We start from the raw sequence: 16,730 nt of genomic DNA on the forward strand, positions 1-16,730 counted from the left end.
CACACACTCTTGGAACTCCCTCCCCCTGCCATTTGTCATGTCTCCATGTTGTCTCTTTATCATGGGAGGAGCTTTCTTTCAATTGTATTAGGACAAACCTTTTTTGGCATGACCAATTCTGATTCCAGCCCAGCTTCCAAACTGATCCCAGCATCCTTGGCTACTTCTCTCATGCACCTTTGGGTTTGGAATCATCAACAGTCATGCCACACTGTCTCGTGGCCTCTGTGTCTCTGTCTCTCTCTCTCTCAGCTGCTGCTAGTGCTTTGTTGCTCTCTGTCCTCATGCCTGTGTGCTCGTCTATAATGATGTCGTCAGTGTTTCCCAGTCCGAGTCTCCATTCACACATGCATGCAAGAAATTTGTTGAAATGCGTTTAAGTGGGAGAGTATTTATGTGTGAGTACTGATGAGAGTCCGAAAGAGGAAGGATTTGGGTATATGTGCGTTGAATGAATTTGTTTGTTGGTTTTCTCAGTGCTACTCCTATGAGGCCAGATAAACAGGTGTTTTATTTCTGCCAACCTGTCAGTTGTTTTGTCTAATACAAAACAACTGGAAAACTGGCTAGCTCAGCTGCCAAAAGGATCTAGCACTGAAGTAGCCTGATGTGGTTTACATGCCCAGGTCAGCAACTTGTGGCAGCATAGGCTCTGTCCTGCTGTCCCGCCTCAGAGCATGAAGCCTCAGCACTGCAGAAGGAAGTTCTCATGTGGGTAGAGGACTCAGGACAACCCCTATGTACCTGCATGGCTGGAGGAAAGCACGCTGAAACAGAGCAGAAATAGAGGAGTTTTGCGCAGCCTGGAATGTGCCATTTATGGGTGGTGATGGAGGACTGATGCAAGTCGTACTGACATTTCTATCTCCTTTTTTCTTTTACAAAGCAAGTTATAGAAGCATGGAAGGCATGGCCATTTGCCATCATCTCTTTCACTTTATTTCTTGTTATTATTTGTTCTTGTATACGTTTTTCTTCCTCTGTATCAGGGTTGGGCAATTACTGTCGTTTCGGCCCTTAGCTAGTTTTTCTTAACTCGTTGGGGGCTAGCACGGGTGCAGTGGAGACGCGAGCCTGTGGTGTGAATTCTTAAAAAAAAGAAAAAAACATACGAGTCTGGAAACTAAGGAAGAGTATTAGGGCCGAGCTTGAGGGGGAAAAGAGAGGAGGGTGTTTTGGGCTTTTTTACATTATGTCAAAATTAAGAGAAAAAAGACAAACTTTCAGTCATAAAAAAATAATAAAGTCAATGTTGAGAATAAAATTAAAATGTCGAGAATAAAGTTGACATTTCAAAATCAAAATAACTGAATAAGAATGAGAATAAATGAAATAACTGGCGTTGGCGCTTATACTGAAAGTCTGACTTTATTCTTAAAATGCAAAATAAAATAAGAATTGTGCAAGAGATTTTCTTCCCTCTTGCCTGGCCCTAATACTTTTGATTAGGAAACATACCAGATTCATAACAACGTCAAACATAATTTAATTAAAAAAGTGGTTTTATTAGTTTTTAATCTGGCAATTTTGTTAGACTTCAACAACTCTTCACGTGAAATGTTTTTCAGTAGCTTTGTTCAGAATGAGGGCTTATTTTCATTTTAGATGGGTAATTAAGATCATTTGCTGATATTTTTTTATGAGCACCAAATAATTGTGATGCAGGACTAAATTTGGCCCATGGGCTGCTTTTTGCCAACCCCTGCCCCATAATCTGTATAGAGTGTCTGTATTTTTGAAGTAGCATAATATGGACATTATTACTAATGTTGCAGTGTATGACTTGGAAGGGGATGTGGGAGGAAGGCAGTTCAAGAAACATATGCCATTAATACACACACACACACACACACACACACACACACACACACACACACACATACACACACACACACAGAATCTCTTAACCTCAATAGCTCACAGACAGAACCATCTGGACAATAAAAGGAAACACCTTCTCCCTGAATCTCTCCCTCTCTCTCCCTCCCTTCTTCGGTGGTCTCTCGCTTTCTCTCTTAGACCATAAATGACAGCAGTCCCATGAAACGCTCGGCCTCGTCGCTGGGCCACAGCAGGTCAGGCCGGGGTCACAGAGACAAAGGAGGGGCAGAAGACTACAACATGGAGTGTGTACCTGAAGAAGAGAGAACTTCCAGACATGGACACCGGCGAAAAGACCGGAATCACCGGTCTGAGAGGTCCCTGTGTCGCTACACGGAGGCTGACACAGGTGGTAAAGAGCAAATACGCACACAAACAACCACATGTATAGGAAACAATGAAGATGGTTTGTGTACACATTACTTTAAAGTGTGACTTCGTATTGGTAATCTAATGTCATAGCAATCTTTTGTGTTTTTAACCACACACCAATAATAAGTGCATTACACTCCACCCCCAGGCCTGGGCACAGACCTGAGCACAACCACCCAGTCAGGGGACCTCACGTCCAAAGACAAGGATCGTGACAGAGATCGCGGCCGGTCCAAAGACCGTAAACACCACCACCATCATCACCACCACCACGGCTCCGTGGACAAGGAGCGCTATGTAGCAGAACGAGGGGGCGAGTACGGACACAGGCACTCCCGTGACAGAGAGCATGACCGGGAGAGGGACAGAGATAGGGAACGGCGCTGGTCACGATCGCCCAGCGAGGGACGCGAGGGTACGCGAGGGACGCGAGTGCATGACGCACAGACAGGTGGGCTTCCGGATGCTTGTGGTGTCTAGTGTGGTGCAAGACACCATGTGTTGCTTTCTAGAACAAAAAGCAGTGGTATGACCACATTTTCTGTGTTACGCTGACAAATATAAAGAAGGGCCTCTAGTCTGATGGTGCAGTCAGCCAATAATGCATCGTGTGGCGAGAATGAAACTGTACTTCAATGTTGAGAGCGGTGTTTCTAATGTGGTTTTGTAATTAAAGTTCCTCTGAGTTCCTAGGACACTGAAACGTACTATAAACTTGTGTGTTACTATTGAATATGATAATAAATAGAATCAACAGTAGTGTAATGTAACTAAGTATATTTACTGTCTCCATAAGTACTGTACTTGAGTGCAATTTTGGGATACTTGTACATTACTATATCCAATTTGTGCTACTTTAGACTTCTCTCTTTTACATTTTAAAGTAAAATATTGTACTTTGTACTTCAATGCATTTATTTAGCTGCTATACTTTGTCGTTACTTTTATTTTACATGCAAAATCCCGGGAAAAAACATCTCATAATAACTGTAACAATTATTTTTCTTATGTACTTTAGAATTTAGATTTTTACTTGTAATAGAGTTTTGTGGTACTTCTTCCACCCCTGCAAGAAACGTCATGAGTTATTACAGGACAACACGCGTTGTTGTCCTTAACAACACACAGTTGTGTTAAAAGATAGCGTGGACCCTCTCTTTACATTTATATATATATACGCATGTGTTTGACAACATGTACACAAACATATTTATTATTGTCAGTGTTGGGTATAATCATGCAAAGTAATATGTAAGTCAAATGTTCACTATGCAATTAATTGTTCACTGTTCCAAATAAGTGCTCCAGCAACCAAGCAAATATGCATAGAAATGTATATTTGAGTACCTGACTGCTGTCCCTACCTGCCCTGCCTCAATGTTTTTAGAATGTTCTCTCATGTTCCCCCCGCTACCTTTCCTTTTATAGCATGCTTTTACAACCACATTAGCTACAACATTTCCTTTTACATTAGGAAACAACAAGTATCTATGATGAGAAGCTTCTGTGATCCACAGCATTCAGCCTTATGTATTGCATTTTTATGTTCCAACTTTTCTAGCAAAGGATTGGGGAAGAATTGTTTCCTCCCATTTCAACTTTTGCCTTCGTGTTATAAAGAAATAACTCTGCATGTTCTATACATGTCACACAGCTCACTAACAATAATTAAAAAGCTAACACATTTTATGTATGTTTACCCTGAACAACATTCAACCCTTTACCCTTCTTTTCTCCTGTCGTCTTTTGTTTTCTTTCCTCTGCGTGACATGTTGCTTCTCTGTGTATGGTGCCGTTTGGAAACTCATCTTTTTTGTCCACATCCGCTGCTCTGTTACTTTGTGATGCCTTTCATTTCTGCCTTTCTCTCCTACACTCCACGCACGTGATGACTGGTGCTTTTATTCTTATTATTGCTGTGGTTATTGTTCTTGTCCTTTCCTGCTTTTCTCTCTGGGCTTTCTTTTTTCTTGCATTCTTTCTTTCCCTCTCTTTTTTGTTTTATACTCTATCTTTCCCATCCTCTTTATTCTACATGTTCTGTCGTTGAATTTGTGGTTCGTTCTTTTTATTTGCTTTATTTCACTTTTTGTGTAGGGCAGTAGTTCGGTCAGCGGAAGTCCCGTCCCCTCAACGTCGGGGACCAGTACGCCGCGTCGAGGCCGTCGACAGTTGCCTCAGACCCCCGCTACACCCCGGCCCCATGTAACCTACTCCCCTGTGGTCCGTAAGGCCATGCCCACACCACCTGGGGGGCCACAGGGCCGACCCCCAGCCCCTGCCCCCCGTCGCTTTTCTCCCGAGCCTGCCCAAGGCCAGGGCACTCCTGCCACTGGACTCCCACAGCCCCACCATGGCACATCCCGCCAGGGTCATCACCCCCCACCTCGCTGGGGAGACACGGATGGAGGAGGCGGCTCCATTGAAGGGGATGGCTGCTTCTACAACCAGGACTACCAGGACTATGAGCCCCACCATGAACCACCTGCCTATGAGCAGAACCCCATGCAGGGTGGCAACCCCCACCCCCACCCTCACGCTCATGCCCAAGCCAACCACCCACTGCCACCTCCCCCACAACAACAGCCACATAACCCCCATCCCCTCCCTCCACCCCAGCCACACCCTGTAAACAACCCACACCCTCATCCACCGCCCCACCCACAGCCCAGTCGCACCTCACCTAGGACTGCCGGCCATGCGCCCCCGCCCACCACCGCCCTGACTGGGCCTGTACAAGGACAGACGCAGCCTGTTGCCCAGCGCCGCTTACCCAATGGCTACCGCTCTTCATCACCTTCCAAACATCTCCATGGACCCCCACATACCGGGCCTCACAAGGTCCCCCCTCCACCTGGGCATCCCAGAGGTCCCCGCAAGGGCCTGCATGAACCCTACAGCGAGACGGAGGATGACGACTGGTGCTAGCGTCTGGGGATGGGGGACTGGCGTAAGGAGGAAAAATAATTGATCGATGGACCGAAAGATGAAGACGGGAAGCTCTAAGCGAGAGCTCTGACTGCCAAAGGAAACCAGGATTCCTTCTTTCTTGCCTGTTCAATTTTTTCCTCTCCTCCACTGCTTGGCATGTCCCAGTGCTGCCGGGCTAGATGGAGGGATGAGTGTCAGGATGAAGGGGTGGAACAAGAATGCTGAGGCAGGATCTGGAGAAATAAGTGGTGTACGGGGAAACCACCTCCATGTTCTGCTTGCATTGTTGTTGCATTCATTTCTTGATGCCAAATAAGACCAACCTCAAACTGAAGGATGCAAGCAGGAGGGGTGACAACACTAGTCTTTGTGTGTCTTAAATTATGCCTCTGGCAACGAGCTACAGCCACTTACAAGATGTCAAGAGTTGCGACTCGACAAAACACACTTTACAGTCAGAGACAAAAGAACGACCACTGTTTTTTTTTCCTTTTGCTTCTCAAAGCTAACTTCAGTTAAGTTAGCTGCAAAAAGAATCAAACCCAACCCTCCCAGCCACAAGTTGAATATTGATGAGTTTTATCATCTGTGTTTTTAAATAAGAACAAAACTGACAATGAGCCCTCCACCTGTATGAGGTGAGGAGGCTGAGTGGGTGGGAGAGTTGGAGAGTGTTGCACGGAGGTTGACAAGTCAAAATGTAGAGGACAGGATGGGTGTGTTTGGGATGTTTACCGTTGACCCTGGCGAACACCCTCCTCGCAGAAACAAAACATTTGAACCAACCTCAACCCATGACCTGTGAGAGAAGAAAAACAAAAACGTGGAGATGGGTTTCAGAAACAAAAAAAACAAAAAAACAATAACTGTTTTCTGCAGTATTTCTTCTTCTATTCCTGCTTCTTCTTCCTCCTTCTCTTCTACTTCTTCAAAACATTGAAGCTTGAATCTTCTGTTGCACCCCACACAGCTTCGTTTTTTAGACTTGCGGAGTTGTACACCCTGTGGAATCCTGCATGAATGATACAAAAAATTATAATAATAGCAACAATGAGAATCTACTGTATGTGGGGGGAAACGTTACTTGGTCCTTTCTGTTGTGGTCTGCAGGGTTTCTCTCTTTCTTTCTTTTAAAGTGAAAATGCCTTTCTGTTTCTCTCTGTCTCCTCTGTATGACATTTCTCTTCCTGTACCTTCATTTACACTACAATCAAGTGACAGAAGGCTATAGGGAGATTGGATAGTTACTGTATGTCTATCTAAAAGGAACAAAATTATTACTTTTTGCTTGCTTGTCTGTATGTTCTGTGTCAGGTGCCTGCCACTGATACAGCCGGAATTGCACATATTTTTTGTGGAAGTAACTTTTTGTAACTACGGTGATATAACGGGAAGCAGGGTAACGTGGATAAAGAGATGTGGGGTCCAATATCGGTGAACAAGACAGACAAATCAGTGACATCTCAAAGTCTTCCAGGGTTTGGGCTTAAAAACAGAGACATCCGAGAGAAAGAGACCAATAGAAAGGCGGAGAAAGGAGAGAAACTCTTCTTCTTTGTTTTCTTTGTTATCAACCGTAATGATGGATAAACACATGATATAATAACTTCTGACGATCGTGATGATCGTGATAATGAGACAGATTCTCCATATTTGGTCTGTATATTCTGTTCTGTATGTTGATTTTGAGCTCAGCTAATCGTTTTTCCAACCCTGAGGTGGAGCTCTAACCCACAGTTGCATTGTGGGAGAATGAGTCTGCAGGAGGGCAAACATAAGTCGGTGATTAGCAAAAGCAGTCAATAGGTCTGTCACTCTTTTGTTTTTTCAAAGACTATATAGAATTTAGACAGTGGGTGAATTAGATTGTGAGCCCCCTAAAAATCGTCCAGACGCAGCAGTTCCCCTCCAGGTTTTGCATTGAATGGAGTCTCCTCTCCTGCAGATGCTAAAGCAGAGTTCCACCACCGCTTGTGACCTTCCGGTGGCGCTGTACGACAGTGTACCTCTAGTTTTTGTACCTCTCCTTTTACTTCACTTCTGATTCAGAGTTGTTGCACCAAGAATACAGTTTAGCTCATTCTCTCACTCGTAGACCGCCGCGTCTGTGTTCACCACGTGTAAACACAGGCGACTGAATTGCACAGTTCAGGTGGGTTGGAGAAAAGATGTCTGGGCCTCGTCATGGTCCTGGAAAACATCCGTGTTCTGTGTGTATCACTCCTGTATATCTTTTATTTCTTTCTTTGTGTTTCTCTGTGTGCCTCAAACTAACACTTGTCACTAATGCACACCACTGTCAGCCCCGACATTATTATTATTTGATTTATTTGACGTTTTTAACCTGGAGGCCTATCACATGTTGACCAGAGAATGCACCGAAAAAATAGAAAAGAAAAAAAACTGCCTATTAGTGTCTTTCCAACCTCAGTGGAATGTCACAGACAAGTATTTTTTCACATCACTACACGTAAAATCAGAAAGCACACTAAGTATGTAGCTACCTGGTTGTGTGTGTGTGTGTGTGTATAAGTGGGTTTTTTGCGTGTGTGTATGTTCATGGGTGAGTGTGTTTCAGATCAATTTTTGGTGTTTTGTTTTTGTGCCTGCTTTGCTTTCTATTCTTTGTCTCCAGAAATCCTTTTGAAATCTTAAAGATGTTTTAGTCCAATCATCTTCGACTGTGTGTGTGTGTGTGTGTGTGTGTGTGTGTGTGTGTGTGTGTGTGTGTGTGTGTGTGTGTGTGTGTGTGTGTGTGTGTGTGTGTGTGTGTGTGTGTGTGTGTGTGTGTGTGTGTGTGTGATGACAGTAAACCCCTGAATGAAACATGCATAGCCCCAAACATACACCGTCCATCTTTGTGTCTATGCTGCAGTGAAATCCACTAACACGCTGATTAACCACACAAAGTCTTCAAAAAGCAATGTAAAGCCGCTACTGAGAAAAAAATAGTTTTTTTTAAGTACAAAATATTAAAAAAGGGAAAAAATATCTAGTTCCAGAAATGCATGTGCTATGTGCATGCCACACCGTGGGTTAACAGTCATCTTCAGGACATAAAAGAAAAAGCAGATTAATGAATTCAGAGGAATTAAAAATAAAAAATAAAAAAAGATATATAAATAGATAGATGTTTTTAAAAAGCAACGTTTCCTTTTTTTCCTTCTATTTTTGAGAACAAAAAAGATTAAAAATTACAACAACAAAAAAATGTCTAAAGAATAAAAACACAAAAGAGACTTTGGTGAGAGTTTGTTTTCTTCTGTTACATGGGGTTGAGGCACAACACAACCATGTTCAGGACACCACAAAAAAAGAACTGCTTAAAAAAAATATATACAAAGAAAAGAAAGTACAGTTCAGACGATGGTGTATTCTCCCTTCTACTTTGTGGGGGTCGGGGGGTGCAGGAGCTAGCCAAACAAATCTGATGATGTACTCATAATGGCTGTGGAAACCTTTGATCTCTCACTCACTCCCTTTTTTTCTCTCTCTCTAACTCTGTCTCTCTCACACTCTTATCTGTTGCACTCTCAAACTGTCTCACCGCTATTTCTACCAGTGCATTTTGTAATTCTAAACAGAACTCTTCCTAAAGAATAAAATCCAGAGAGAATGCACACCGCTTTGCCTCATTTCTTGTCAACATTATTGCGCAAATCTTTTTAACTGTGAGGATGTGTGTGTGTGTGTGTGTGTGTGTTATATTGAAGCTTTAAGGTGCCATGTGGCGTTTTATATTTAAAAAAATAGTGGTTTACATTTAGCATTAATTACCAAAACACAATGTATGAATCCTTGAGGTCTAACAAATTAGTTGAATTCATATCCTTCCTTAGATTAAAAAAGCTAATGGGCTGATGAGGGACTGTGATGCTTGAATTCTAGGTTTGGAAAATACCAAATACCCACTAGAAAATGACATCTAACTTGTGCTTAGTTATGCAAAGAACATGGATGTGTTCATTTATAGTAAGCTTCTGTGTGAGAGAAACTAAGAGGGAAGATAAATAGGAAGGAAAGTGTGTGTGTGTGTGTGTGAGTGATCAGAATAGACTAAGATGAAAAGGTGAAGTGTGCATGCTTTCACAGGCATGTCCAGACTGTTCCGGCCCTGTGTGTACACAGACAGGGTGCTCTGGTTTCAGCCGGAAGAATAAGCAGCACAGTTGGGGCCTCATGGGGCTCAAACAGGCACTTCCCCCCACATTCCTTCTTCTGTTACCCTGGGATACCCCCCTCCCCCCCCACTGATGGTGAATCCCTGTCTGTAGGAGCATTACATTCCAAAACTTAGAGCCTACTCTAATAGGTTTATCAAGTTGAATTGGATTGTATTAGATGTGCACATATAAAAAATTGCACTTTTATTACTAATAAATTAATTTGAATGGCAGTTATGTAAACAAAAACAAAAAAATATCTTCAGCTATTTGTAGTTTAATGCCCTGCTGTTTAAGATTAACTTTACTAAAATAAAAACAGTCGCCTGTAAGTCCCTTATCTTCCGGTCTCAGCTTGATGTAAATACTTATTACTTCCCCACTGTCATTTATCAACACCACTCTACAAATAATAGAATGATTCCCCGCACCCTGAACCAATGATTTCATTACAGTATTAGGGCCACAGTAAAACACTTCCAAGTGCCGAAGGACTCGGATTGTTCTCAGTGTATGTCCAGTCAATGGTTTTTACAACACCCCCCCCCTCCTCACTCTTTGGACCGCAATCTCCTGAATTGTCCCCGCTTTTGTTCTGCAAATAAGTGTGGGGGATGCGAAGTTGTGGGGGAAGGAAGCAAACTTCTTCACCCTCAAACCAGTTTCCTGTTACCCACGCCCACTGATTTTCTTGCATCAAAAAATAAATCAGTATAACAGCCACCCCCACCCATATAACAGTAGCTGTTTTCTACTAGGTTTACCATTACTAGGACAAACAACGCATCACTCAATTCAGTTTAAGTACAAAAATGTTTAATAAATACTGAGGTAGTTGCTGTCATTGAATGTTTTACATTTCAACACATCCCATCTTCAGTCAGCACTGCTCCCCACTCATAATGTTACATTTGTTGAGCTGTAAACGTTCATAATTGCAGCTCAAGGTCTCATTCAGGAGAATCGGTTCCTTTAGCTCCGCCTTTGGCCAGCTGAAGCCAGTCCTTGTGAGCTGTGCCAATAATTAGGCCAAAAGTCACCGGGACTACTACACGCCAACAGGGCTGCTTCCGTGCTTCCTGTAACATGCCCTGGCTTGTTCCGAGTCATGCATGGGACTTGAAGGAAACACTATCCCTGTTGTTCTTGTAAACGACCCTGGAAGAGGCCATTTGCCGGCGCGTTCAGGCTCCCCCGGCCGTGTCGAAAAGTTTAACGCCTTTAATCCGCGTAGGTTTTCAACACGCTGCAATGGCTCTCTGTAGAGGCATGGCGGCTGGGGGGGCTCCCAGTTCATTGCTACAGTTCACATAGTCCAGCAAAACTGAACTTAAAATGAGCTGTTGAGGGCAGTTCTGCTGCTCAAGTCTTGCTTTCTTGCAGGGCAGAAAGTCCGGCTCCACGGCCGCTTTGCCTCTCCTTTTCCTCGAGTGGTGTGGTCCGGGCGGGCACACATTCTCCTTGTTTTCTGCGTCGCGGCGGAGCTCTGTGGGGGAGGTTTCGACCTCCTCTCGGGGTGAAGTCAGAGACAAAGCGGGAGACTGGAGCTCCGTTTGAGCGCCAGTTGGCTCCGTGGTCACCTCAGTAGTGGACTGTTGTTGTTCCCAGTCTGCTGCAACACATTCCGCCGTCTCCTGGGCCGCATGGTACATGTCCCGGGCGGATTTCATTACCATAGTCAGGAGGAGGCTCCGGTGGAGACGAAGACCCCCTCGCTGGGTGCGCGAGCTGTACAGTTTCCCCAAAGCCACGACCATGATCCTCTTGGCCTCTGCGCTGACCTCCATGTCTCAGCTTGTTTTGAAATTAATCCAGGACAAACAATCAACGGTTAATGTTTGTGAATGCAGTCTCTCCCTTCTGACTTCGCACACAGACACAATACAGACTGACTGCAGGACAACTACTTATCACCTCGTTGACGTCACTCACTCAGCGTCATATGAAAGAGCCCCGCCCATCGGCCTCATACCGGTCTGCTATTTCAAACAGTCCTGAACAACTGGTGATCATGTAACCACCACAAGCAAGGGGGAAGAAACACAAATAATTGTAACACTCCGGCAACAAAAATCTAACCCTACCAAAAAGAGTGGAAGCTGAAAAATAAACCTTAATAAGAAACAAAGCTGACTTTACAAACACATGGTGAAATAGACGTTGTGCCTTATTTCTTGGATTATGAGATTTATAACATTGAACTCTGGACACTTACAATCATTTCTTGCTTTTTAGCAAACCTAAGGACTATGCATTGGACAGATAATTTCTTTTGGAAACTAGTCTCTATAGTTATTATGTATTTTACACATGTTACATAACAGGTTTCTACATGCATAGTTTGGACTTTGGACAAGCAGTTCCTCCTCCCTATGGTAGTTTTCTAAAGTCTGTCTTTGCATTGGATATAGATCGTGTGCATGTGACGTCACGCTTATTTCCCAACCCATAAGTCAACCATGTTGGATGATATACACAACCAAGACGGCGCCCGTTCACGTGTGAGTTGCTGCAACGCTTCGTAATTTTCTTTGTATTTAAACGTCTAAGATTGAAAGAAAATGCCAATCGTGTGCGCAGTGTATAATTGTGGTCATAACGCTACTCGTGACCCAGAGAAATGGTTCTTTAGATTTCCTAAAATCATCAAAAACAACGATCCACAAAAGAGGGATGAATTGCTGTCTACCGAACGCCGCAAGCTGGTTTAGCCACATAACTCGTGAGGATTTAACAGAAGAAAAAGCACAATTCACCCGTGTGTGTGGCGACCACTTTATATCTGGTAAGAGCTCATGCTAAAGCTATGTCTTCAATGTTTACGTTAAACATTTGTGCTTATGATATACCCGAACACTGTAAGACCTCACCTCACTCACAAACCACGGCTTGAGCGGTGTATATCGAGCTCTTTGAGAGTGATTTACACGGGCATGGACGAGCACCCTGTCATCTTTCACTGGTTTGGTAAAAAGACTACCAACCCAGCCAGAAACAAAGAAATTATAAGCATATAAGCTCTTGTATGCCTTCATTTGTGCGTTGGTTGCCCATGACGTTTGTAGCACAAGATAGTTCGGGTCAAGCGTGTACGGGTCACGGCCGCAAATTTGGACTTTTTCTCTGAATCTTGCCTTTGCAGAGGACTCCAGAGAGTCAACATACTTTGAAGAAGTCGGAGTTGTTGTTTGTTTTGTCGCTTTAGACGCCGTTGTTGATTTGTTTTTCATCCAAAATGGCGTTGCACGCATACGTCACACAGTTTTGTCACGTGTTTGCACACTACCTATAGGCTAAAGATCCAATTGATCCTGGCTCTGGTTTTGAAGACACCTGTATGGCTGTTGCTTTAATAGCCAACGCTCTATTAGCCATTGCACTTGCATGTATTGGTAATAAAAAAACAACAAGTGTAACATCTCAGGGGAACATGTTGCCATTACGTTTTCATTTATTACATTGAACCAACCTAAATGGATACTCATGGTGCAGCTTTAAGGGGGTCTGACTGAACCGCCCTGTCACTTGTAAGCTAACAAGCAAACAAAGCCTGTTAGAATACCTTAACTTAATTTAAAGAGCATTGAACTGTCAATCTCTAATCAGAATTACTCGGCAAGTAATGTTTATCAGGCAATGATATGCAAAACCTGGAGCAGGAAAAGTCCAACTTGTGAAATGTATCTCTGTCTATTTTTAGTTTTTCCTCATACCAGGGATGTCTAGCACTCCACTGCTCTCTGGAACAGTGAAGAAAGCCTGTTTATAACCGTCTCTGTGCTCTCTTCCAGTCTCACCCATCCCCCAGTGAGTGTTACTTCCTTTTGAAGGACAGGCGGATACCCATATTAAGCATATCCTGCTCATGTGGCTCATACAGAGGAAAACCCATGACGTGAGTGGGAGCCCTTGTTTCCTGAAGCCTTTTAAAGTAACAGCGGTGATGATTGCGTCAGGGCCACTTCCCTGAGCCCATATTTGGGCAATGGAATCCATTCCTCCAGATTGTATCATGATTAGAATCTGCGGAGTAGTTTTATACTTCATTTACGGTTAGAGCGTAATTCTGAGAGAGAGAGAGAGAGAGAGAGAGAGAGAGAGAGAGAGAGAGAGAGAGAGAGAGAGAGAGCGCTAGAGAGAGAGAGAGAGAGAGAGAGAGAGAGAGAGAGAGAGAGAGAGAGAGCTAAAACGTGCACATACCTCCAGAGGAATTTGGGGTATGCACGTGATTGTTTCCTGTGTGGCTGCAGTTCAACAAAACATCGCTCACAGAGGAAAACAGGCGTTTGCATTTTGCACGTGGAAGGAAGAAAACAAGCCTAATTAATAATTAACTGTCAGCTTATTTTTTAGTTGATCCTTTCTTAACAATACAATCTGATTTGTGACCAGTAGCATCCCTTAAGGTCAACATTTCCTCCTAACCTCCCACCAATGTTAAGAAACTCTGCACAGCTCATGGTTTAATTTCAAAGGTGGAGGGAAACTTGTTTTTGGACATGTCGGTACAATAATATATCGAAGAGTGCCCTCTTGTGGTCGTGCAGTGGAATTGAAGCAACACTGGAGACTGGAGCTCAGAGCTGCACTAAGTGCACTTGGAGAGGAAAGAACTCACCAGGCACACACTTGCCTGCAGACCCGATTCACAGCCTGGACCACTATGGCTTTTTCTCTCCATTCCTAATCCCTCTTTACATTCGTTAATCAATTTAATATAATGAATCCGGTATCTAATGTGTATCCTGCATTTCACAAGTAACAAATTGCCAAGCTGACATTTAACCTCTTGAAAATAAACGTCCTCAAAAGACATCAACATCATGATACACCAAGGACAATTATGTAACAACTATGAGCTGTCGTGAATTCCTTTCCAAGATTATGTGCCTTAAACATACAGTACATGCATAACAATCAATGTGTTTCCACTAGGGAGCAGTAAAACATCACAACAAGCAGACAGATACAACTACCTCTCATCACTCATCTCATCGTCATATTTTGAGCCACTGACTAAATGTATTGTAACTCTATTTGTTAAATTGTCTGCCTGCTGTTTGTTACTTGGTATACAGTACATTGGGTTTCTAATAGTTTTTTTAATTTGTACACGTTGATGCTGCTTGGTTTCTGAAAACAGCTCAGACTCAACAATAAATTACATTTGCAAACAATGCTAAAAAAGGCTAATGTTAATCTCTAATGTATAGATTCATGCAGGTTTAAAGCAAAGTGGATACACGTGTCGTCATATTTTAGGTATCACGATAACGCGTTTAAAGTTTAAACTGCCGAGCTGGAAAATCTTTTGTGCCGTCTTGTCCACTTCATTTCCAGCAGTCAGTTATCCTGTCAGCCTTTCAACACTGGGTGGTGCACTAACATGGGAAATTAAAATATAACTTGATTCTGCTCTGGGCTATGCAGTGTTGGGTGTCTAGTTTTAAGGAGGTCACACATGCAAGGAAAAGGAAGAGAGTGCCAGTAGTTTATCTCATATGGTGCATCATTCTGAATGTGTTGATATGGTCACATTTACATCAGAGAAAATATTATATAAACAGAATTTTAAAGAGATTTCAACTGAACCACCATAATCAAAGCACTGTTTTTTATTTAAGGTATTATAGCCTACATTTTCTTAAAGAGGTGCTATTTTGTATATAGCCCTATTTCACAATCATGCCAGCAACAACAACTGGTCTTATGCTTAGCTGTCCTTTTAAAGTACAGTGCATCCGGAAAGTATTCATACCCCTTCACCTTTTCCACATTTTATTATGTTACAGCCTAATTCCACAACGGATAAAATAAAATAAAAATCTCAACATTCTACACACAATATCACATAACGACAAAGTGAAAAAAGTTTTTTAGAATGTTTTGCAAATGTATTAAAAAAAAATATCACATGTACATAAGTATTCACACCCTTTGCTGTGACGCTCAACATTGAGCTCAGGTGCATCCCGTTTCCACTGATCATCCTTGAGATGTGTCTACAACTTGATTGGAGTCCACCTGTGGTAAATTCAATTGATTGGACATGATTTGGAAAGGCACACACCTGTCTATATAAGGTCCCACAGTTGACAGTGCATGTCAGAGCACAAACCAAGCCATGAAGTCCAAGGAATTGTCTGTAGACCTCCGAGACAGGATTGTATCGAAGCACAGATCTGGGGAAGGGTACAAAAAAAAAATTCTGCAGTATTGAAGGTCCCAACGAGCACAGTGGTCTCCATCATTCGCAAATGGAAGAAGTTTGGAACCACCAGGACTCTTCCTAGTAGTGATGGCGAGATGAACCTGCATGAAGCATTCCATCCAATTGGTTCACTCGTGGGCCGAAGCTTCATGGTGCTTCATTTGCTCTACTGTGCCATCAAGTGGACAATAAATGTAAAACCGGCAGAGTGATTATAATGACAAGGCTTTGGTGTGTGTGAAGCTTTGAATTTAATAAATGAATGAATGAATGATGTTTATGATGCCAATACATAAATTATGGACTTATTAATATGGTGTCATGTCAATGGCAGGGTCAAAAGGAAAAGTGGAAACAAATTGGGGAGAGGGTTGTGATGTGAATGTGCTTGTGTTACGTCAGCATAGATGAGGTCTTATTGTTGTATCCAACTTCTTTTGAACACAACGGACACTTCACCTTTTAAAATACCAGAAATGAGAAGCAAGACATTAGAACAAGGGATGCGCTGTGTTGTCACATTTATTTACAGTATATTACGCTAGTTATTATTACTATGTGCATACCTTATTAGGTGAGATCAGCTCAAAATGTTCCCAGACAGGGGAAAATCTCCTCTTGCAGGTTAACGCAAAAAAAAGCTTGAATAGATTGCAGACAAATGCGCAATAAAGTCCACAAATTGTGAGGGGGATCAATTGCGGTTTGCTCCCTTATATTTCAAATCGCCACTCCTCAGTAAAAGGCACATGACAGCCCACATGGAGTTTGCCAAAAGGCACCTAAAGGACTCTCAGACCATGAGAAACTAAATTCTCTGGTCTGATGAAACCAAGATTGAACTATTTGGCCTGAATGCCAAGCGTCATGTCTGGAGGAAACCAGGCACCGCTCATCACCTGGCCAATACCATCCAAGTATGGCAGTGGCAGCATCATGCTGTAGGGATGTTTTTCAGCGGCAGGAACTGGGAGACTAGTCAGGATCAAGGGAAAGATGAATGCAGCAATGTACAGAGAGGTCCTTGATGAAAACCTGCTCCAGAGCTCTCTGGACCTCAGACTGGGGCGAAGGTTCACCTTCCAACAGGACAACGACCCGAAGCACACGGCCAAGATAACAAAGGAGTGGCTTCGGGACAAGTCTGTGAATGTCCTTGAGTGACCCAGCCA

General features: G+C 43.0%; 2 protein-coding genes across 6 annotated transcripts in view; one reads left to right on the forward strand and one right to left on the reverse strand.

Annotated features, from left to right (window-relative positions):
* Nucleotides 1-8,804, forward strand: part of cacna1aa (calcium channel, voltage-dependent, P/Q type, alpha 1A subunit, a) — an 83,339-nt gene extending 74,535 nt beyond the window's left edge. For 2 of the 5 annotated variants that reach the window (XM_029437480.1, XM_029437482.1), the window contains 3 exons: nucleotides 2,020-2,230; nucleotides 2,402-2,704; nucleotides 4,356-4,600. In XM_029437480.1, the coding sequence (XP_029293340.1) occupies nucleotides 2,020-2,230; nucleotides 2,402-2,704; nucleotides 4,356-4,462 (621 nt within the window). In that variant the 3' untranslated portion in view covers nucleotides 4,463-4,600. Of the gene's footprint in view, nucleotides 1-2,019; nucleotides 2,234-2,401; nucleotides 2,705-4,350 lie in introns of all 5 variants that reach the window. The other 3 variants (XM_029437483.1, XM_029437479.1, XM_029437481.1) reach the window with 3 other exon arrangements.
* Nucleotides 8,805-10,146: 1,342 nt separating this feature from the next.
* Nucleotides 10,147-11,262, reverse strand: ier2a (immediate early response 2a). Its single transcript, XM_029437484.1, has one exon. The coding sequence runs from the start codon at nucleotides 11,132-11,134 to the stop codon at nucleotides 10,586-10,588; it is 549 nt and encodes a 182-aa protein (XP_029293344.1). The 5' UTR covers nucleotides 11,135-11,262; the 3' UTR covers nucleotides 10,147-10,585.
* Between the last annotated feature and the right edge of the window lie 5,468 nt (nucleotides 11,263-16,730).

Source organism: Cottoperca gobio, chromosome 8 (genome assembly GCF_900634415.1).
Source record: "Cottoperca gobio chromosome 8, fCotGob3.1, whole genome shotgun sequence".
Classification (NCBI taxonomy): Eukaryota; Metazoa; Chordata; class Actinopteri; order Perciformes; family Bovichtidae; genus Cottoperca; species Cottoperca gobio.